The following is a 23,397-nucleotide window of genomic DNA, read 5'->3' on the forward strand; positions in this document are numbered from 1 at the left end:
AAAAGAAAAAAAGACAGACATTTCTGTTTATGCAGTATTTGCAGTAATGGCATAATATTGGGCAACACCATGGAAATTTTTAATCAGGAGATTAAAATTAGCTTGTAGTTCAAAATTCATCCACTTTTTACATATTATGAAATAAACAACAGAACCTTTATTTAAAAATAAGATCTAAGAAATAAAAATTAAACCTTTCCAAGTAAAAAAAAAAATCTTAACGTTTTGAGAACAAGTTCATAGTTAACAGAACAATTGTCCCATCTAGTGGAAACTAGGAGTATGATTTTGAGTCTAACTTTTCTGAAAAACATGAGTTTGTGACACATGCATATATATTAGGGCTGGGTATTGCTCGCTTGCCCAGGAAACGATATAAATCAAGATAGCAGAGGCGTGATTCAATGCATCACTAAAATACCGTTGTAGCATATGCTGGTTGGCACTCCAACATTAAACTGACTAAAATGTCAAATGTAAAGCATGCCTGTACCTACCCAAGGAGTCAGTTCCTGGAATAAAGCCATTGCACAGATCAACTCAGTTGCATAAATTATGCATTTCTTTGTGCAAACAAATTGCACATTTCTGCTTTTAAAACAGCAAATATAAAAAAAATTAAATGAACATTTGACCTGTACTTTAATATTTCAGAGGTAGACCATTCTGCATTGCACTGCACTTAGCATAGGCTACATAAACAGCACAAACAGCACTCCAAATGCTGAAAAAATGTTTGTAACACAAAACATCTGACATTCTACCAGCACTGAAATAATGAATTGATGCAAAGGTTCAAAATATCGAAAAATTGTGACAAACCAAATTGCAGTTTAACGATTAATTGCATTACTGATCCAAATCTTATACACATGAAAGAAATGGAAGTTTGATATAAACACGAACTTAAGTGTCTGCAAAAAGCAATGGGAACAATAAAGTTTTATTTACATAAGCTTTTACAAAATTTATTCATCCAGTCTCAATGATATACATGTGTGTATAAAACAGTCCATACTAAACATTAAAAATGACAGAATGACAAACACAATGTTGGACTTTGGCGACAAACCTAATGACTAAACTGCACAAGAGTCAAGTCTGTTATTGGAAAAACAATCTAAACACCAGAATGCAAGCCAGAACATCACTTCGGAAACAGTTTTGCATTCATTCATTCACATTTTACTTCACTAACCATTCATTTGAAGATGACCACAGAAGCTGCAATATCTTTTAGATTAAAATGTGTAAACATACAATAATCAAAATCAAAGAACATTTTAGAGATTTTTTTTCTTGCACAAAACCATAATTGCACCAAGAAACGTGGATGACTCATGAAGTTTGTAGCTGGTCTTTGGTTAAGATGACAGTAATTCACTGTTCAACTATTAATTTCATACAGATCAAAGGAGAACAGAACCAATCAAATAAGGTCCAAGCATGCATTACTCAGTATTTCAGAAAATAAAGATTAGTTTTTCCCCTAAGAACCATTCTACTGCAGGGAACGGGGCAGACCAAAATGGAGGCAGATTGCTACTTGTGTGTGGGTTCTCCTGTATTACAAACACTTAGTGCCAACCCTAAGAAATGGATAAACTACACCCATCCAGACTATTCAAGAAATACAGCATGAAAGCCCCCTGAGTAAGAGTTTCTGGAATATGGCCACTACTTCTACATCAACAGACCAAGAAACAAGAAGCACTTTAAAAAGACAGCGGTAAAAGGAATTAAATAAAGGCATAAAAGTCTTCTGAATTACTTTTCTTCTTTTCACAGTTGCTAGTAACTGATCCTATCGATAGAACACTGAAGTGATTTTCTGTTTTTTAAAAATATGTTAAAAATGTAGACTGTGTACCACAAACCAGCAAATGGTAAAATTATAAAGAGAAAAAAATGAAATTCAAAATTGCTTTGCCAGATCTCACCTCAGGCAATATCACATTCACTTTTGTTCACAAGATAGCATAAAATATTTAGAGCAAGAGGTCATATTTACAACCAACTGGATATAGTGATGGATTAAAAAAAAAAAACAGACATATTTTCAACCCTTGACTGACTGGCTACCTGTAGGATGAAGGTTTGGCACAAGTGCTGAGAAAGGCACAGGATACTCGCATGTCATCTCATTACACGTAGTTACAGTGTTAAACCACAGAGGAAGAGCTACGTTTATATCCGAATACACGTGTCCTGCTTTTACAACCTGAAACGCAACTGATTTTCATTTCCTAGCCCTTTGTTCATTTACATGCAAGCCTTCCAAAAATATGAATAGACGTGTATGGTTCTGTAAGCCATACCGAGATGTGCACAGAGTACAACACACTACAAATACATGTACTTCTGCGCTTCCACAAACATATACATGAACTGCACAGATCAGAACAATTATAGGTCATGGGGTGAAATGGGCAGCAATTCCAGTGTTCATATTCACCCATTTTAAAAGTATGCTTTTAGATAAGGGAACTGCTGAGGAAGTTGTTAGCTTAGTTTACACATAATGTCATTTAGTAGAACGTTTTCATCAAAAGATGATCACAAATTAGAAAACTGTTGGTAGTGCACCCAGCTTCTTGGGGGGAAAAGTCAAATCTAAACATTGCAGTTTTCCACTGAGACCAGGCTTAAGGTTAATTCTGAACTTTGCAAGTTCGTGGAGGAACAATCTCCATTCACAGTACCATATAGTAGCTTTAATGCTACCTTACCGTACTTCAGCCCTCTCTCGTATCATCCCACTTTTTTCCTGTTTCAGCCACCAACAGATTAAGAAACAGGGCGATTCCACTATCTTTAAAAAAAAATTAATGAAAACGTGCCAAAATGAAAGACGACATAAAAAATGGGGAAAATAAACAAATTGATTTAAAAAGAGAAAATACTGTACAACAGCCACTCAAACCACACACTCCTCCATGATGATCAATGTTTACATTCTATACAGCTTAAAACAAATACTTTCGACAGGACTCCACTCCACACTTGCACTCCACTCTAACCCGCCTCTTTGGGGAACCTGGAAGGCCAGCCCGACTGAAATTCGAGTCCATTCTTGTGCTCTCTGCATCCACTGGATCAACTGAAAACAAATTGAGGTGGGAGTATGTCAGTATAAAACTACATTAAGGCGTCAATTCTTATAGCTGTATACAAAAAGCCACCATCTGTAATGATCAGAAATGAACACCACCAGGTGTTTCACTACATTTTATAAAATTACAACCAAGTGTAGCATGCAAGTCTAACCTACCATCACAGAATGGAACTGACAAAATGATTGGCACCATTAATAAGCTGCAATAAATTAATGCATTTCAAGCAGGTAGTCCTGCTATCATTTTCACTTCATCTCACCCATTACAAGCAACACACTGAACCAGTTTAAATGGAGGAAAAGTCAATCATAACTGTTTTGTGTGTCTGTGTATACCATAGTGCAAGAAAAAAGGTAAAAGTAGAAAATTGTATGAAGAGGAAACAAGAATTTTTGGGGATTTAAGGAACTGTGGCAGCTTGGATCGAAAACTGGTTAACTGACAGGAAGCAGCGAGTGGTTATTAGAGGCACGATGTCACAGTGGGCCTGCGTTCATAGTGGGGAACCGCAGGGTTCAATTTTAGGACCACTATTGTTCCTAATTTACATTAATGATATTAACACCAATACATACAGTAAACTGGTTAAATTTGCAGATGACACCAAGGTGGGTGGTGTAGCAGATACTGATCTAGCAGCAGAGAGGCTACAACGGGATCTGGATTTAATTAGCGACTGGGCTGATACTTGGCAAATGAAATTTAACACAGATAAATGTAAGGTAATCCATGCAGGGAGCAGAAATATAGAAGTACAGATATTTTATGGGTTCCACTGAAATAAAAGGTAGCTGATTACGAGAAAGATCTCGGAGTGTATGTTGATGGTTCCATGTCCCACTCTCGCCAGTGTGGGGAAGCAATAAAAAAGGCCAATAGAATGTTGGGTTATATCTCTAGGTGTGTGGAGTTTAAGTCAAGGGAGGTGATGTTACATTTATGTAATTCCTTGGTAAGACCCCACCTGGAATATTGTGTGCAGATTTGGATACCATACCTTAAGAAGGACATTGCTGCCTTAGAAAAGGTGCAACGGAGGGCTACGAGAATGATTCCTGGTCTTAGAGGAATGTCTTATGAGGAGAGGTTAGCTGAGCTGAATCTGTTTAGCCTTGTGCAAAGGAGACTAAGGGGGGACATGATCCAGGTCTATAAGATTCTAACGGGTCTGGATGCTGTTCAGCCAAATGACTATTTCAATATTAGTTTAAATACTAGAATTCGTGGCCATAAGTGAAAATTAGTGGGAGAACATTTTAAAACAAATTTGAGGAAGCACTTCTTTACACAGCGTGTAGTTAGAGTATGGAATAGTCTTCCTGCTAGTGTAGCGGAAGCTAAAACCCTGGGTTCCTTTAAATCAGAGCTAGATAAAATTTTAACAACTCTGAGCTATTAGTTAAGATCTCCCCAAACGAGCTTGATGGGCCGAATGGCCTCCTCTCCTCTCGTTTGTAAATTTCTTATGTTCTTAAGAAATACTGTGGAAAATCATGGACAACTGCATGGTTACAAGTCCATCTCTAGACACCTTCATGTTCCTGTGTCCACTGAACACAGTCTTATCAAGAAGTTTAAGGTGGATGGAAGCAAAAAGTAGATGAAAACTTTTAGCGAATTGCTTGAAAAGTCGAGAATGAACCTCGATCAACTGTCACAGATTCAAGCTGACTTTCAGATGTGGTACAACAGTTTCAACTCGTACTACGCTTCACTAACAATAAGGTAGGAGACCCAGGAGGGCCCCAACCTAACAGAGACATAAAGCCAGACAGCTTGCCAAAACAAACAAGAACAAGCCAAAACTTTCTGGGACAATGTACACTGGATGATGAGGTGAGGGCAAAATTAGAGCTGTTCGCCGAAGCACACCTTTATGTTTACAAAAAACAGAAGGAAGCCTTCAAAAGAAAAGAACACTATTCCTCCAGTCAAAGGAGGAGGAGATTCACAGGTGTTTTGGGGTTGCTTTGCTGCCTTTGGCACTGCATGCCATGAAACTGTAAATGGCATCATGAAATCTCACGAGAGATTTCCCCCTATTTTTGTAGCGCAGTGTTGTACCCAGTGTCAGAAAGCTTGGTGTCCATCAAAGATCATGGTTCTTCAAAAGAACAATAACTCAAAGCACACTTCAAAAAGCACCAAGTTTTGGCTTCTCTTTCCCCCACCCCAATATTTTTGTGCTATTCCAATGCAAATTAGAAATTACCTATGTTAACAATAACATATCTGAGGGTCAACATCTTTGCTGACGAACTGCTGCATTATCTGGAAAAAACTGCAGCTATAGAACTATACTTAGTTCCAAAAGCATGCACCACCTCCACACATGCAGAGGCCTTATCCACTTACTTTGCATTTTGTAGTCGAAAGTGAGCTCCTCACCAGGTTTGATGTGACGGGTGGAGAAAAAGGCTATTCTAGGCAGGCGCTCATCGAGGTTGTCAATAAACACGTTGTAAACCTGCAGATTTGGGTTGCACTGCAGCCAAGGAGCAAAGACAGACATATACTAGTCAAAGGACTGCCGTGGAAAGAAATTCCCCAAACGCAAAACTGCACGCACACACACAAAGTTTGTTCATTTTGAACAGCAGACAAACCAAAGTGAATTGGTGTACACACAAGGGAATGCGTGCAAGTTTTATAAATTAAAAATTATAATAAAGCTGGCAAGTTAAAAAAAAAATAAAAAATGCACAGCTAGGACAAGAAAAAACAGGTCTGCAAGATGTGCGATATTAATGCACATGCAACTGTCACATTGAAAGGAACGTGATACTGCTGATACGTGATATGGTGGCAGCCAGCTGACTAAGTTTACTGTTGGAGGAAACAAAATTTAGCAAGCTTTGTTTTTTTTTTTTTTAAGGAACAGTCATTAAAATTACAATCTTAAGTTAACAGCCGCTTTTGCATGAGCTCTGCATGACATGCACACTCCAAGCCGATTGTAATCATTTGCGTCCTTTTTACTTGTGCATAGAGTGCAGCGTGTTTGCTAGAAATTTCACAGAAAAAAAAAAGTGAACAAGAACTGGCAGCCAAAAGAGATTCCTCTTCAATATTTAGACGACATTGAGCAAAAAGTAAACTGTCTGCACTGCGCCGTCTGCTGGCAGTCAGCAGCAACACCAGCAATTTATTTGACAGTTGGTGAATATTTGGTTATAGTTCATTACGGGGAGAATATTCAACTCCTATTGTTTCTAAATATCAGGAAAATAAATATATCAATGTGAATGCAGTCCTACTGACACAGACACAAAACAAAAAGCATAAAAATGTCTCTGCCTTTCTAGGGGGGAAAAAATGTAAAGCAACTTGCATAGTTACATTTTTTACTTTTTATCTACAGGCAGATACTTTTATCTAAAGCGACATACAGCTGGAAAATCAGGACCAGCAGGTTCCTGGATTAATTGTGGTTTAAGGTCTTGCTCAAATGCATGTCTTTACTGGACTGGAATCAGTAATGGAGCTGCAGCCATTCACTCAGAAGTAATCGTCTGCAGCCCTTCCCACAACAATACAAGAAAAAGACCAAAGACACCCCACCACACATACTCACACTATGGTTGACAAAATGGGAAATATTCCCATGGTTAGCAGCATCCACCGTGTACACGTCCTCCACATAATCCAAATCAAACAGGTATGTGGCACCTTGGCGATCGTAGATGTGGCCCCGTTTCTCTGCCTCCTCTGTTGTGATGATCTGAGACACAAGTGAGCCTGTCAGTCGTCAGTCAGCTATAAACCAAGACCGTGATCTGGCAGCAGCAGCAGTCGCCAGACTAAATGAACGACAGAGACTGATCTAAGCCAGCCAGCTTATATGGGATCAACAATGGGGCGACCTTCCTATTTAACGGACATACCATAATAAGTTCCCAGCTACCTTAAGAGTAATATTTTCTGTTGTCAATTAAATTCAGTCAGTCAATGAAGACAAAAGCTTCTACAGCCAAATAAAATGTTTGGAGCTATTACACTTAACACTTGAAAGGAAAAATTCATTATCTGTAAGCCTGAATTATTAGCATAGCTGGATACATGTAAATGTGCTTTATAATGACACAATGCCAAAAAAACACACTTGCTATATTTGGTAGTAAATGTTCATGCACTTATGCCAATTCAAAGTGATGTAATTTATCAGACTATTTTAGGATGTTACTTGGCTTGGATTTATTAACCATATATGGAAAGGGGCACAGTGGGAGGTAGTTCACAAAGTGAAATTAAAATTAGAAAGTTTAACAATGCACCAATTTATTTCAAATAACTATTCACAGTTATTCCCCAGTTGCCAGACTAAACCTAAAATATTAATCATTGCTCTTAAAATACAGAAATCAAACACACGTTTTGAGTGCTGGAGCTGCCAGTCCGGCTAAAATTAGGGACTGTGCTTTGTTAAAATGGGATTAATACATTAAAGACATTTTTTATACTTTGATCATTTCAGATGAAAATGAGAAGGACATGAAATTCTGACATTTGCTGTTTTTTTTTATATAAACCTAGAAATAATTTGCTTTTGCCATTACACTAACAATTAGTTTTGCTGTGTGCTGAGACTAGCTTCATCAATCTGCAAAAAGTATAGTACAGGGGTCTCCAACTCCGGTGCCTGGAGAGCTACCGTCCAGTAGGTTTTCTATCCTACCTGGCTTCTGATGAGCCACACCTGTTCTCAGGTAAATACAGTACCAGGAGCAGGTGTGGCTCATCAGAAACCAAGTGGGACAGAAAACCTACCGGATAGTAGCTCTCCAGGACCAGAGTTGGAGACCCCTGGTATAGTACATACAGTATATTCCTAATCAACAAAACAGGCCACATTGATTCCTGACCAGCACGAGTCAAGTAACATTCAATTTTTAAGAACAACACTCCTGCACCTCGATATTTTGGGCCAATGACAGTACCAGAGCTTTTAATCAGGCAGAGAATTGCACATCACAATCCTAAGACAGAGGCTATTTACCACCCATGGGGGCCTGCGGATGGAAAAACTGCTTAAGGTTGCTAGATATAACTAGTGCTTGTGCTATGAATATATAATTATCTGCTTGTTGGGATAAGGAGCATGCATGGCAGCTTCATCCCGTGGTCAGCTGAGGGACCTTGAGAAACAAGCAGAATTGGAGGTCCAAACCTGGAATTTATGAAATGTGTTCAAAAGGGAGAGTCGTTTACTTTGTCAAAACTGCCTCGCATTCTTTAATGAGCACAGGATGAACCTAGGAGTTAGGTAGTTGGCACACAGAGAGGGAGCTCCCCATGAGAGAGAAAACAGATTTAGAAGAGCTTGGCTAGAAGCCTAGATATGTATCACATATGCATGTATTTTTATTACACAGTGAACAACCTGTGTATGAAGTAGTTCGTTAGGTCTTGAGAAAAGACACACATATGTTATCGCATCCTTGAAGTTTCTCATGCTTTAATAACAAGGTGGGATCCAGAATCAATCAAAAGGTAAGAGAGAGCAGTAAATCTATTAGAAAAGGGGAAGCACGGGTAGAACTCCCAGGCATGCAAAAAACCAATTGGGGGAGTAAGGGCAAGGTCATCGGCGGCACAAGTACCTAGTGTATAAGATAAGGAGGATTCCCTCCTGACGGTCTGAAATGTCTGTGCATCCTTGGCCAAGAATAGAGAGACAAAGACCTTTTCCTTCAGCAGCCTATATGCAGGCTCAAGCCCTCCACTTACCCCCAATGTCAGCCAAAGCATCTCCATACTGGCCATTGAGCTAGTAAAGACCTATCGGCAGGAGTCAGTTTAATACAGTGGGAGATGATAAGCTGTACAACATGAGAAACTAGACAGTCATATGCAGAGAGCAAGCAGTTACTTCCACCGGATTCTCTGCATGAAGACGCAGAGTAACCCAAAATGTTTCAGGAAAAATTAATCATGATCTCTAGGCTGTGATTCACTAGCCAGAAGTAGGAAAAAAATACAGATGCTCTTCTACTTGCGAATGAGATACGTTCCGCACGGCCGTTTGTAACTTGAAATGTTTGTGAGTCTTTATTCAGCATCATTTTAAGAGTATACACAAGTACAAAGAACTAGGATGCTGGGAGTCCGCACGCTACGCTGCTGCGCGGCGGGAATAGCGGCCAGAAATCATACTACGCGGAACTGGCGCGCAGAAAAAATAATTGATGTTGCGGACAGGAAACGGGAGCCCAACAAACACAATTTGGACTTACAGTCCTCTTCATTCGTATGTCTGAAAGTTCGTAAGTTGAAAGTTCGTAAGTAGAGGAGCGTCTGTATATATTACCGAAGTAACAGATTGGGCATACTGTGAGCAGCAGGCGGCTTATGACGAACCCACCATTAATCTCATGTAACTGCTATATCCCAATAGCAACTATCCAGAAAACATAATAAAAAGTACTAACACCCTTCCGGCGCCACTTTCTCTCTGCCCTCAAACAGCTTTCCACAAAGCTGCAGAGATCGACTTACCTCCCCGATGTACTCCATGACAAAGGTGTTTTTACGGATGTGTTCCATGGTGCGTACACCCCAACCACGTCCATCGTCCGTCTTAAAGATGCAGAGGTCAAACTGGATGCCCTTCTGCACGACACGGTTGGGGCAATCCATGCCACAGCAGCAGCGTGAGTTGCACTCGTAGATGGGCAAGCCAGCGCGCAGCTTGACCTGGCCTCGGTCATTGTAGGCGAAGCGGTGGAGGGACGCCCCAGCACAGCAGCCCTTCACCGGGTTGCCCAGGCAGTCGGCGCACTCGCAGCCCAACGTCACCTCGTTGAGCATGATGCCGTCGCCCACCTTGTAATTGTTGATGTAGGTGAAGTTCTTAGGCGGGCCCTCCAGGTCCACCTCGTTCAGCACGAAGATGCGGCCCTTGTGATTGCGCATCTTGTTGAGGTGAGCCTCCCAGCGCTGAAGCTCCTGCCGCTGTTTGGCCTTCTGCACCAAATAGGAGGAGATACTGCTGTCCAGCTTCTTGAGACTGCGCCTCTTCCTGTGCTTCCGGAGCTCCAGCTCCAGGTCGTGCTGGAACACCTTGAGAAGCTTAACGCACCGGAGGTTCTTGCGCGGCTCCCAGGTGTTCTGAGACTCAGGATAGCCCTTCCACTTCACCAGGTAGAACTCTTCATCCTGAGGGACATGCATTGCCCAAAACCATGTGAGGATTGCTGCTGTTAAAATTGCCCTTTACCTCAGTCTTGCCTCAATATTTCATTGGTCTTCAGTTTGTACACAAGAAAACATATGTTTAGGAATGTAGAGACTTATAATAGATTCTGAAAGTAAATTCTGAAAGCCACAGGAAGCCTATTCTGTAACCTTTTATTTTATTTGATTTGCTAAAGGGAAATACCCAGAAAAACTCAGGGGGATTCAAATGTTAAACATGGTCCACTAGGGGGGGTAACGGTATTCTGCATATTACTGAACCGTTCAGTACGCCCCAGACGGTTCGATGCACACACGAACTGCGGCATTACGATACGCCAACCATTTTCTTTTACGTATTGGCATGAATACAAGAAGGTATCTTTCCACAAAACAATACATCTAAATAACTGGAGTCTTACTTTCAAGGGCTAGAATTTAAATGTCATTACACAACAAACAGCGTAAACTGTCTGCCTCCTAGCTAAAGGTCGGCGTGCACTTCAAACATAATATACATCGTTTCAGCAATACGACATATGAGCAGTAATCCCACCCGATGCCGAAAATTGGCTGATATAATGTGACAATGTGGGGTTGGTCAGCAGCCAGCATGCTTTTCCCACATATCGCATATCTTTAAATGGTATAAATTAATGTATATTTAAGTTCATTATAAATGTCACAATTGTGTAATGTTTGCAGTAGAATGTGTGAGTTTCGTTAACGTGTATCTGAGTGCCATGTAAAATGCTGGTTTCCTTGTCTGTGTCTGTTAGTATTAAAAACAAGAACGGCTCAGAGCCAATAGAGTATTTCGTTTAAAATAAATAAATGAGTTGCCATCTTTATTAAAATGACTCAACCACCCACCACAATATGTTTTTAGCCCCCTTTATATGGGTCTGCTGCATCAAAAATGTTCTGCGCATTCTTGGGTTGTGCAATTTATTGATTATCTGTTGGTCTACACTTGCTGTGCTGTGATTGCTTCTCAACAGTGATATGCTTAATTTAGTACATTTCATCAAATAAAATTTTATTTCATCAAATAAAAAATGTTTTTCTTAATAAAGATAAGATTTGGTATTCCAAAGGTTTTCCTCCAAAAATTAATATTGCCCATACAGACACTGTATATATTAGGTACACTCTTCACTTACAATTATATAGAGAAAACACCGACATATCAAAGTTAAGCACTGTATTTTAATGTTTTTCTCTCCTTGATTCATACATTAGAGAATTAAACTAGGTTTTTCAGTCATTCTGCATTTTGTATCCTGTGTTATATGGAAAAGTAAAGGGTTCATTGTTTAATTAAAAGGATTGCGTTTTTATTTTCTTCTTAAAATACATCTATACCAAAACCATATTGTTACCGTGGACCAAAAACCATGATACACACAGAACTGTGGAAAGACGGTACGGTTACAACCCTGTTGTCCACAGACCTTTTGTCTGAGGGAGATAAGCACAATGGTAACGAAACCAGGCAACAGACATAAAACAACCAAAACTCCTCCTGACTTAAGACAGAAGATACACGGGCGTTTGGGTCAAAAGGGACTTTAACTATGCTTACAATATGATAAATAAAATGGCAGCCAAAATGAAAATGATACTGTGACAGTGACAGGCAACACTGTACGTGACAGTGATTTTAAAATATAGCTGCGCAATGTATTATATACTCCATACAATGCAACTTTATTACCTATTAAACTGCTTGACAATCTTCCCTATTGTTGTAAACCAGCAATACAGGAAATACACTGTGAAAACCACCAAAGAAAGGCCAGAGGTTTATATACCAAAATCTCTATTTGAAGAACAAAACCATCCCATCTCTGTCTAAGCACGAAAAATGACTTCTGACTTAATGGCTGAAAAGAAAAATAGGCAAGTCTAAAACTCACATACTATGTTTCAGGAGGACCTTAAAGATAAATTATAATAATTCTATTTGAGGAACATACAGGTATCTTCTACAGTTAGGAATCAGTCCTAACTTCACAATTTGATTTCAATTCACAAGAGCCTGATTGGAATACATTTTGTCTATTCAATCTATGCCAGGAGAACGTTACCTGTCTGACTGCATTGTGCCAGCTGTAAAGTTCGGTGGAGAAGGGATAATGGTATGGGGTTGTTTTTCAGGGATTTGGCTAGGGCCCCTTAGTTTCAGTAAAGGGAAATCTTAATGCTTCATCATACCAAGACATTTTAGATGATTCTATGCTTCCAACCTTGTTGCAAGAGTTTGGGGAAGGCCCTTTTCTGCTCCTGCATGACTGTACGCAAGGGCAAGAAGGATGGTCCATGAAGACATGGCTGGGTGAGTTTTTTGTTGATGAACTTGACTGGGCCACACAGGACCCTGACGTCAATCCCACCAAACACCTTTGGGATGAACTAGAACAGAGACTGAAAGCCAGGCCTTTACACCCAGCATCAGTTCCTGACCTCACTAATGCTCTTCTGGATGAAGGGGCACAAATTCCCACAGACACATTCCAAAGTCTTATGGAAAGCCTTCCTAGAAGAGTGACAGCTTGATCCCTAGGGATTTAGAATGGGATGTCAAAAGTTCCAGTGGGTGTAATGTAGAACAGTCATGATTATTGCAAAACAACTTAGTATCACAACAGAACGACTGCAATGCAAAAGGAGTTTGGGAAAACAATTAGGGATGAGCCGATCCACATTTTTTTAAGTTCCTATCCGATTCTGATACGAGCTCTTTTTACTTTGTTATAGTTTATAAATTTTTTAAGCAAGTAAATACAGATGGAAAAAAAGTATGACAAAAAATATTTAATTAGGCTTCTACAAACATACATAACGTACTGTTCCACCTTGTTTGTACGTCTTGTTTTAAGCGTTTTTGAGGCATTTGCAGTTCAATATGAATATATTCAAAGCAAGTATACACAAGTGGCAAATGCTTAAAATTTTAACAAATTTTTTCTCCCATTGGCGTCAGCTCAGTTACACTTTGTTGTGATGGCAGCCCCTCTTGTATCACAAGCTGCAGCGTGTTTGCAAGACAGTCCAGGTTAGCGACTCCCAAATCATGCTTTTTTTTGTCTTGCAGTTAAGTGCGCTTTGTTAAGTGGGATTGTCCATTAAACGCTATTCCCACATCAAAACTTTATTTTACAAAGATTGCAAATCGTTGTGCTACTGGTTTCTGTTAAAAGCGTATAATACTCCCAGATCGTCACGTCTTATCTTACGCTCCTCGTACTGCAAATGGTATGCACATGACGTCACAGCAGGCGGAAGTCACTGTACTCACACCCACTGAGTAGCAAAAAAGACTGAGGGGCAGCGATAGCGTTCGATTTGAATGCTGCAAAAAACACATGTAAAATGGGAAATAGCTGTCATGCGATTGATTGTACAAATAGATTTAACAGGAAATAGGAGCTCTCTTTTTGGAGACTGCCAAAAATTACATAAGTATAGGACGTGGATCTGTCACGCGTGGTCGATACCCGATCCGTCAAATAGGTGCATCTCTAAAAATAATGCAAGGTTAACCATAGCCTCGCAGAATAGCCTAGCCTGTCTTTGTTATCACGTTGACTGATTATTATTTTGCTTAATTTACTTTATGATTCCTGTATGTTAAAATAATCACCGCTGAAATTAAGGTCATGTTACTTAACCGCATCATCTTACATAATACAGGGTTGCCAACTTTGGTCAGCTGCCTGGCGTGAGATTTTCAATTTGAGACAAGTCTGCACACACATTTACATGTAACAGTCTTATTACCTAGTGAATATTCTGTGTGGTTTGCAAACTACCACAATGCTTCAAATTTAGTTAATTTTAAGTTTATAGTGGAATAATCTATATTTGCCTTAAGATTTCTCGCGTGCGGCAAAGTGTCACGCCAAACGTGAGTTGGTAACCCAGTAATACATAATGCAGAGCTCATGCAAAAGCACTGTCCAAAAACACAGGGGTAGAATTACTTTGTTCGGGGGGCACAGCAATGTTTGCCTTTTATCCCCTCAAATATAGGAGGGCACTAAGGCATTTTCCCGTAGGTTCGGAGGGCACCAAGGCAATCAAGAATTACTGGCCAGGGCACTGAGGCAAAAAGGTATATAGCCGGACGCATGAAATATTTAGCATTCTGACATTTTCAAGGGCAATAAATGCATTAGCACCCTGTGAAATAGTGTTAGACTAGCTATTGAAAAAAAGATGCTGTTGCCTTCATTCACCTACTCAGTAATGATGAAATGTTTTATGAAAAAAAAACAGAACCAGCTATTGTCAGTGATAAAAACTTTAATTTAATGAACATTATTTTTACCAAGACACTGACACTAACATGGCTAACAGAACTTCAAAATAATGCATGAGTGACCATATTCAAGCCAACTAACTAACACTCGCCAACTGTCCCGAGACACTCAAACACTGTCGCGAGCCACTCGCTAACTGTCCCGCCCAGTGCCGCGAGCCACTACGAACTGTCCCGCAACACTTCCGCGAGCCACTACGAACTGTCCCGCAACACTTCCGCGAGCCACTACGAACTGTCCCGCAACACTTCCGCGAGCCACTACGAACTGTCCTGTGACAGCAGCTGCAGGACAGTACAGTTTATCCTCTAACTCCTTCTCCGTTTTCACTTCAATTCAATGCACATCTGGTATCAATTATTTCAATCTTCTATGAATTATTACAGTCTATTATAAATTATTACAACGTCAATGACAGATAATTTCCATAACAGTAGATGCGGTATGATTGGGAAAGACATGCATAACCAGCGAAATTACCTAAAAAAATTGGTTATTTTCAGGGTCTTAGAAGCAGCAGTCGTCATCTCAGCCTGCTTTCTTTTTTTCACCCGATCTTTGGTAGGCATTTTAATTGGAACTTTGTGGCCTTATAACAGGTCCTTAACATGTATTCGTCAATGTAAATCGATGATTGTTCACGTGCCAAAAATACCCCCAATACAGCTTCACTTTCAAAAGAACTTCTAAACCTTCTCACCCTCCCTATTCTATGAACATGTTGCTATTAGTTTCGGAGGGAAGTAAGCATCGGCTAGAATAGCCGCTCTGAATAATTTAACCATGGAGGCGTGGCTAACGTAAAATTATGGGATGCGCTTATCAACCCAGACATCATGGACATGGCGACAGAGAAGTAAAAAACGGAATAACTTGTTCTTGATTTCATAAGTTTATTGACTTTATTATGATCTAAACATACACAATAGGGCACAAAGGCAACTGAGGAAGAGGGCACTGCAAGTATCTGCCGGCAAGAACTTGTAAATATTCAGGGCAGCACGGCAAATTGCTAAGGCACGGCAGCTTTTGCCGTCGATAAATTCGATCCCTGAAAACATGCAACTTAAATGAACTAGAGTGCTTAACCTAACTATGTGTCACTGAGTGTGCACCCTGCAGTGGTTGGTTGATTCCTGCCTTGTGCCAACTATATAATATTACATATAAACAAACAACTTGAATCGTCAGATTAATCAGTACATTGCTCAGTTATTGATATAATTGATAGTGACAGCCCTAGTGTAATGGATAGGTGTCCCAATACTTTTGTCCATAGTGTGATCCGAGTGTAACAGCTAACTATCGGTATCGACTGATAATTAAAAAAAAAAAAAAAAAAAGACAATATTTACTGCTGACAATTCCTATTAAAATGGTGACCGAGGCTGCTTTGCACACCCGTGTACTAAAGCTAGAAAAATGTCTGTAGAGAGGAATTATTTAAATGTTAATGAAAACAATGTTAGAAATGTATTTTGCAAACATTGCCCTGCTAAAATTTCATAAAAGGGGACATACTAATAAATATTTCAACAACTAATTTGATTACTCACTTTAAGGTGAGACACTGAAAATTCAAAAACGTAGAAAGAAGTCTTTTGAACTGACATACAAAATACATCAAGCTATCTTTTAATGGATGAACTGTTTGAAGTCTTTTTCACTTACAGTAAAAAAAAAATTCTTAAGGTGTCTTTTAATAACCCAATACCCAATGTTTGGAACACCTTTTGTTACTTCGGTAGAAACACAGTAAAGGATTGAGCTGTTTTGAGAACTGCAGATTTACACAATTTGACCCATTGATTTAAATATCACATCACATGAGTTTTAAGGGTGAACAATTGACAGGATAGACAATTGTCATTTCAGCAGTTAATGTCTACTCCAGGAAACAACACTGGTAAGCATTAGCACTATATTGATGATTATTAACTTAAAACATTTATTTGCAATCATCATCATCATCAAGGCTACAGTGAAGGACAATCTTAGGAATTAGCATGCAGGAACATAGGACTGGACGATATGGCAAAAAATGATATCACGATATATTTCTTAATTTTGGTCGATACAATATAATTCCGATATCGATATGGACAATATTAAAAAGCCTCAGGAAAAAACTGCAGAGGACACACACAATGGATGTCTGCAAACTGAATTTGCAAAGTCTATAATACCTCCAGGCTCTTCCTATTAAAATTATATATTTTTTTTAAATAAAAACAGTACAAAAAAAATAAGGTTCACTTTTTATTTGTATTTAGCCTTTACAAACAAGAAATGTGAAATAAACTATCAAATAAATAAAACTCTCAGACTCAGCTTATTAACAATAATATATTTCCATTTAAACTAGAACAGGCTGATTATTCATATACAGTCGGACCCGGTTATGTCGCCGGCCTAGGGGGTTGCCAAAAAGCGTCGAGATAACCGATGATCGAGATAACCGAAAACCAATATGGCAGCAATATATTAACATGTGCTTGAAATTTATTTATGTGCTTTAATAACTGAGAATGTACATGGACGGGTTTTTGGTGTTTTTGGCATTGCCGCGATTTGTTTGACGCGATCGGTATGCTATAAATATGTACATACATCGGGGCCGGTTCTAGACATGCATATGAGGAGGCAGACAGAAATGTGAAGGGGGCACATGGTGGCGACAAAGGCGGGAAAGGGGTGGGGTGGTGCTCTGGATAACTGTTTTTGTCATGTAATTGGATTGCACTTTGTCAGGCCTCTACCCTAAGACCTGTCCAACTTGGGGGTCCCACCTGAAGGCTAAGCTTCTGCTGGTGTAGCTCTTAAGGTCACTGAGGCACGCAAAGCCCCTGACCACATAAGGTGGCAATCCCTCAGGGGGAAAACTGAAAAGTAAAACAACAAAAAATAAAATAAAATATTCCTCATCAGATTAAAACAAGTAAAAACATGACATTTACCTTAATTGGATGGTCTATATCAAACATATTTGAACCCAACAAAACACTTTTCACTACTGCCAATATTACCAAAACTAAAAAGGGTAGGCTAAGTTATGAAAAAGAAAAAATCAATTCACCGAGTCTTGAAATATAAAACTGAAAAATAGGATCAGTCAGGGTTCATTTCACTACGTGTTGTACTTCTTATAACTATGTATGTGATGAATAAAGAATCTTGAAATCACAACGAACAAGTCGCTCAATGAGAATGAATGACGTAACCGACTGGCTAAGCTGCTTCTAGCGCCGAGGTGGTTAAAATGGTACGGTCCACACTAGGGGTGTCTGAAATCGTTTCACATAACATTTTTCTTTTTTTTTTTTTTTTTTTAAAAGATAAAATTTTCCTACAAGGTGAGGTTAAGACCCCCTCCCCCCAAACTGCTATTTTTGTCTATTTGGGGGGGTCTTGATCGGGGGGTATTGGGGGGTACAGTACCCCCCGATCAAGACCCCCCCAAATAGACAAAAATAATTTGAACCATGATCTCACGAGTCACTATGATTTTGACGAGACAGAGTGCTGCTTCCTTCAAACCTTCCGCAATCACGCAGCTTATTTCGCTCTGCCCTGCCTACTGAGAAACTGGCTCATTTGCATACTAACAGTGATTGGATGTTTAGCTGGGGGGAGGGTGAGTGGGGGATCTCTGCCGAGTGCCGTGTGAGCCCGCGCACAAACAGAACGCGGAGGGAAAGAGCGAACAAGAAGTGAAACTTATCATCTCGTTTGTGCCTTTTTCAGTGGATTTTTCAGCTACTGTAGTAAATCTTGTCCATATTCAGTTTGTGGGTAATTATTATTTTCTTCCTCAACTTCTAAAAGTTTGATTTAAGGGGGAATGACGTTTGCTTAAGGGGGCGTTGCCCCCTCTTGCCCCAGCGTAGAGCCGGCTAACAAAAGGCATATGTGCACCAACTAACAGCAGAGATTTACCAGTATACAATAAAAACCACCGTCGTTTCTCGATACAAACCTTTAATTATATTCTCCAACATTGAAAACACAAAGATCGCTCACAAAATCACAAAAAACTTGCGGGGTGTACTGTAGTTCGTTTTTACAAAAAGCTAACCAGTGTCAAAATTAAATTCACGAGTCATTTCGCTCTGACACAGCTCTGAAAAGTATCATACACGTGGTTACTATGGTTTCCTCACAAAGTCTAAAATGCTTTGTTGCTTTTGCCTTTAACAGTCTGCTTGAAAACAAATGCTTCAATATTATTTATGCTGTCTAAAAAAGTTTTACCTGGATCGCGTTTCACAGCTACGTGGTTCAGCAAATTACCATGCAAATGCGATTTGAATACGCGCTGTTCAGCGCTTGTGATACATTTTTAAAAGCCGGTGAATCGTCATGGGGATCGAGAGAACCGATGTTAAGTGGCGATTTTGGCCCTCTTTTGTGCTCGAGATATTAGGGTTCGGCGACATAAAAGAATCTACATAACCGATGAGAAAATGCTAAGACAAAGAGGGAATTTGGCGGTTCCACTTCAAAAACGTCGACTTAATAGGGTTGGCGAGTTAACCGAGGACGAGATAAGTAGGTTCGACTGTGTGTGTATTCAAATGTATATCGAAATATCGGAAATGTGTTTAAAAATCGTATCACCGTTTATTGAAAAAAGTTTTATCGCGATATATATTGATATCGAATTATTGTCCAGCCCTACAGGAACATGCTACTTTTGAGATCAAATTTTGGAAATGATTCAGCAGTCCTATTGAGCGCATGCTATTTCAGCTGTTCCAAGACATACTGGCTTCTAACTAACATTAATTGTTTGTTAAATTTGTTAAAAGCAATTAGGAAGAAAATAAATCAATTCGTTTATAATGAATGCCTCATAGCATCTTTGTGCACAACAGACTATACATAAATTCAATAGAAAAAAAGAGGTCTGTGGCTAATGGCCCTGCAGCTTCCTGACTTGTGGAAAGCTGAACCCAGTCATCACAAGTTATTGTACAAGACACCTGTACAAACAGCACCATCTGAGAACAGACATGGATTACATAACCTGAGGCAGGTAGCTTACATTCAGCCTCCTGCACTGGAAGCTAAATGCCAATGAACAAAGCCATTCTGACAAGACAATCTGGCTCATTGTAAAGAAAATCTGCATGGTACGAAACTGGGGCTATATAAGGTGGTAACGGTACATAAAATTCACAGTTCTGTACACATCTGGGTTTTGGGTTCACAGTTCAGTGCAATTTTGGTACAGGGGGAAAATTTGTTTTGAAAATGCTTATTAAAACTGCAAACAGAATTTAGGAACAGTTATAAAAGAGCACCTTAAATCCCACTTGCAGAAACCAACTTGCAGAGACTGTCTGCCTTGCGGCAGTCACACACACATTTGGACGATGTCTGAAGTAAGCATATACTGGACCTGTTTCCAGCTAGATATCCGACTTACAGTCTTGGTCTTAACACTACTGATTTAAGTGATGTGGAAGGGCATTCCAGCTGTTGTTTCGACGTTACAACTGACTAATCAGCAGTTGCAGATACCAACTGAAACACAATTAGCATAATATTTTCCATCTACTTCTGAATTTAGGTTCCGCCCATGTCAATAAACGTATTCATTTGTTTCATTGCGCATACCAAACTAAAAAATTTGAAACTGAAAGGCACACGATGAACGTGTATCATTACAGCCCTACCAGTATATCTAATTACATTAGAAGTTCATTTACACCCTACTAGGGGTGTAACGATGCATTCAGCTCACAATTCGATACACTTCACAAAATTTATAACAAATGTCATTTCAATACGATGTCTTGGGCCTGCCTCCTCTACAATCTGATTGGTCACCTTTCTGAACCAATCATTTTTCATTCTCCCCTCAGAACATTTTTGTGTAAGTAAAACTCCCATGAACTATTTGCTCAGCAGCCCAATATAAACTGACGGTGGAGCTGTTATGCCAAATCTCTTCCCCCATCCAAATTCCTTCCTCCTGTGTTTCTGTAAAGATTCCACTTCAACCATAGCGCTGAAGCAAGAGTCCACAGCAATAAAATATGACTATGAATGTTTTTTTAAAAGAGTGTTTTTATTAAGAGATCATTTGCATTTAGCTTAATAGTACGACCAAAATGTTTTATTAGTGTATCAATGTATATTTAGTTCAATGGCGATATGTTTCATCAATTATAACCGCACAACTGGCTACAAGCGAAATATACATTAATAATCTAATAAAACGTGTAAGTTGTACCATCAAGCTACATGCAAATGACTTCTTAATAGTAATTAAACACACACCTTTAAAAAAAGCATTTGAACACGTATTTTATTGCTGTGAACTCTGCAGCACTAAGGGTGACCTGGAAACTTTACACGGTCACTTGAAACGTACATGGTACCTTGAGACTGCATCATCACCATTGCATAATCAGCCTAACAGCTGAGCGATAGGTCACACGTGGAAGGAATTCGGGTGGTAAGAGATTTGGCATGACAGCTGACATTGGCATTAAAGAACAAACACTAAATAAAAGGCACAGTTTGCAACGTAGTGCAACACGGCTTAAACACTGCAACCGCGTATTGAAACATAACTGAATCACAAAATTTCGTTTATCCATTACACCCTACCTTTCAAAACAAGTTTGCCTTTTGTAAATGACATCAGTTTCAAAGTACACTACAGGGAACAGACAGGGACCCATAAACTCCCAATACGTTTCTTGCATGACTCACCCTATTCTTTTTGTAGTCGCAGAGGTACTCTACTTCATAGTCATTAAAGTTCTTTTTGTTCAGTCCCAATTCCTGGCAGAAGACCCTCTCCTGCCTGCAACAAGTCTGCAGCTGACTCAGTGACACCTTGCATGCCACACTGCAACCTGCAGGGGAGACAACAAGCAAGAATCATGCCAACATTTACAGCATTTAGTAGCAGCACGACCGATATTAACCATTATAACCAATTCTTCTGGAATGATCAGTTATTCCAGTGTTTTCCCAACTCCGCTACAAAGAGAAAACCCAAGCTTCCTACTTGTTTCAGCCATGTCAACTAGATCTGTAGACAAGTATAACTTAAGGATCCCCTTGCAGAAACAGTTATGCTGACAAGGGGTTTAACTTTCTAATTTGCCTTAAGATGATTCACTGTGGGCATAACATAATAAATTAACACACCATAACACACAGTACAAAAAGATTAGTTATAGCATCCGGTATGCATACATTTTGAAGACCCTACACAGAAAATTCTGAAACTGGCTATAAAGGTCTAATAATGAAGAGCACCAATAACAAAGAGTCAAGCTTAAACACGTTAATTTGACAATGGCTAAAATAAACAGTTTGGCTAGAAAAAAAAACTAAAAAAAGTCCGGAGGGCGAAAAACCAGTTATGCTACAGTGTTGTGAGCAACGCAAAACGTTAAGGAAAAATGCTTTGCTACCGTTTCGTAACTTAATATTGCAAGACCTCTGTCTTATCAATAAAAACATGAGCTAGAAAAATATGATTCCTACATCTTCAACAGTATAACACACATATAAAGTAAAATGCAGTTATCAAAAGATTAAATGTCAGTTTAATATTAATCTGGGGCCTAAAACATGTTCTGATTTACGAATGAATAATATGCTTGTGCAGCTGTTAGTGTTATAGCCACAAATAGAGCCAACCCGTTTAGTGATTATACAGCTTCATTAACATTTGCACTGCAATATCAGACGCTTCATTTTCATGTATAATCGCAGCAACACACATTATTTAGTCTCACAATCTTATAGATAACTACATATTAAAACCAGTTTACCGGAAAAATGTAAATATGTTTCTTTTTATTTTCTTTCTGTTGTCACCTGAGTATTAGGCCGCATGCTTTTAAACACTGTCGTAAAGTAAGGAGTGGAGTACCCCACAATTCATAGTCTTGATTACTCCGAAACACATGTGGCTAAAACTGGCGTCGACTATTGTAATACCAGACGGCGGATTAAAATTTGCCATTAAATTGCTTGTGAACAGACGGCTGCGCCTGTGGATCTTGCCTCAGACTAATCGCCTTGAACACAAGGAACCGAAGCAGACAGCCGATGCACCAGTAAAAGTTACCAACTATAATATTTAGCCTAGCCCTAGCTGCTTCTCTGCTCCCATAATAGCGGCCTGCCTTCTATCATTACCCAGCGGCTCGAGATGGACTAACAGGTTGCAGGGTCTCGTGCTGCACAATGTTTGCGACGGTTAGTTAAAGCTGCCTTGGATCTGTACTCTTTCGGTAATCCGTCGTTACGCTAGTTTGGCACTGTGGAGATCTACCTAACAGTTACCAAATCGCCGAAAGCCACTTAGCCAGCTAACTAGCTCGCTGTCAGAATTCCAGATGCCTCGTCGCAATATATCGTCGATTTCCGTATTCTCACACTACGACGAAGAAATGGGACAGTTTTTTACAAGCAAAACGCAAAACCCCTGAGCAATATAAAGCAATACTTCCTACCTTTCAAATTTTCCGCCATCTTCTCCCCACCGCCAAAATCGGAATGCTACAGATGGGCGGAGGTAGGACATCTGGGACATCAACGATTGGAAGGTTTGGTATTCACTGGCACTCGTTTTGTCCAATAGGCGTCGAGGTTTGCTGATGAATTTTTCAAATGGACAGAAGTTAACCAATTCCAACTCACAAAATGTAAGGGAAGCTGTGTGCTCGATTTGAGCAGGACAACGGCCAATCAGGAGGCGTCGCTTTTTCACGTATATAGGTATTCTTAGAATATAGATCTTCGATATTCTT

At 39.5% G+C, this 23,397-nt stretch overlaps 1 protein-coding gene across 1 annotated transcript; it reads right to left on the minus strand.

Annotated features, from left to right (window-relative positions):
* Positions 1-911: 911 nt before the first annotated feature.
* Positions 912-23,241, minus strand: suv39h1a (SUV39H1 histone lysine methyltransferase a). The gene is made up of 6 exons (XM_023819311.2): positions 23,101-23,241; positions 21,338-21,483; positions 9,612-10,271; positions 6,691-6,837; positions 5,472-5,601; positions 912-3,100 (listed from the first exon to the last, which is right to left on the minus strand). Exons 1-6 carry the CDS (start codon positions 23,117-23,119, stop codon positions 2,967-2,969), a joined length of 1,236 nt encoding a protein of 411 aa, XP_023675079.1. The 5' UTR covers positions 23,120-23,241; the 3' UTR covers positions 912-2,966.
* Positions 23,242-23,397: the final 156 nt, after the last annotated feature.

This window comes from Paramormyrops kingsleyae, chromosome 6 (assembly GCF_048594095.1).
Source record: "Paramormyrops kingsleyae isolate MSU_618 chromosome 6, PKINGS_0.4, whole genome shotgun sequence".
Taxonomy (NCBI): Eukaryota; Metazoa; Chordata; class Actinopteri; order Osteoglossiformes; family Mormyridae; genus Paramormyrops; species Paramormyrops kingsleyae.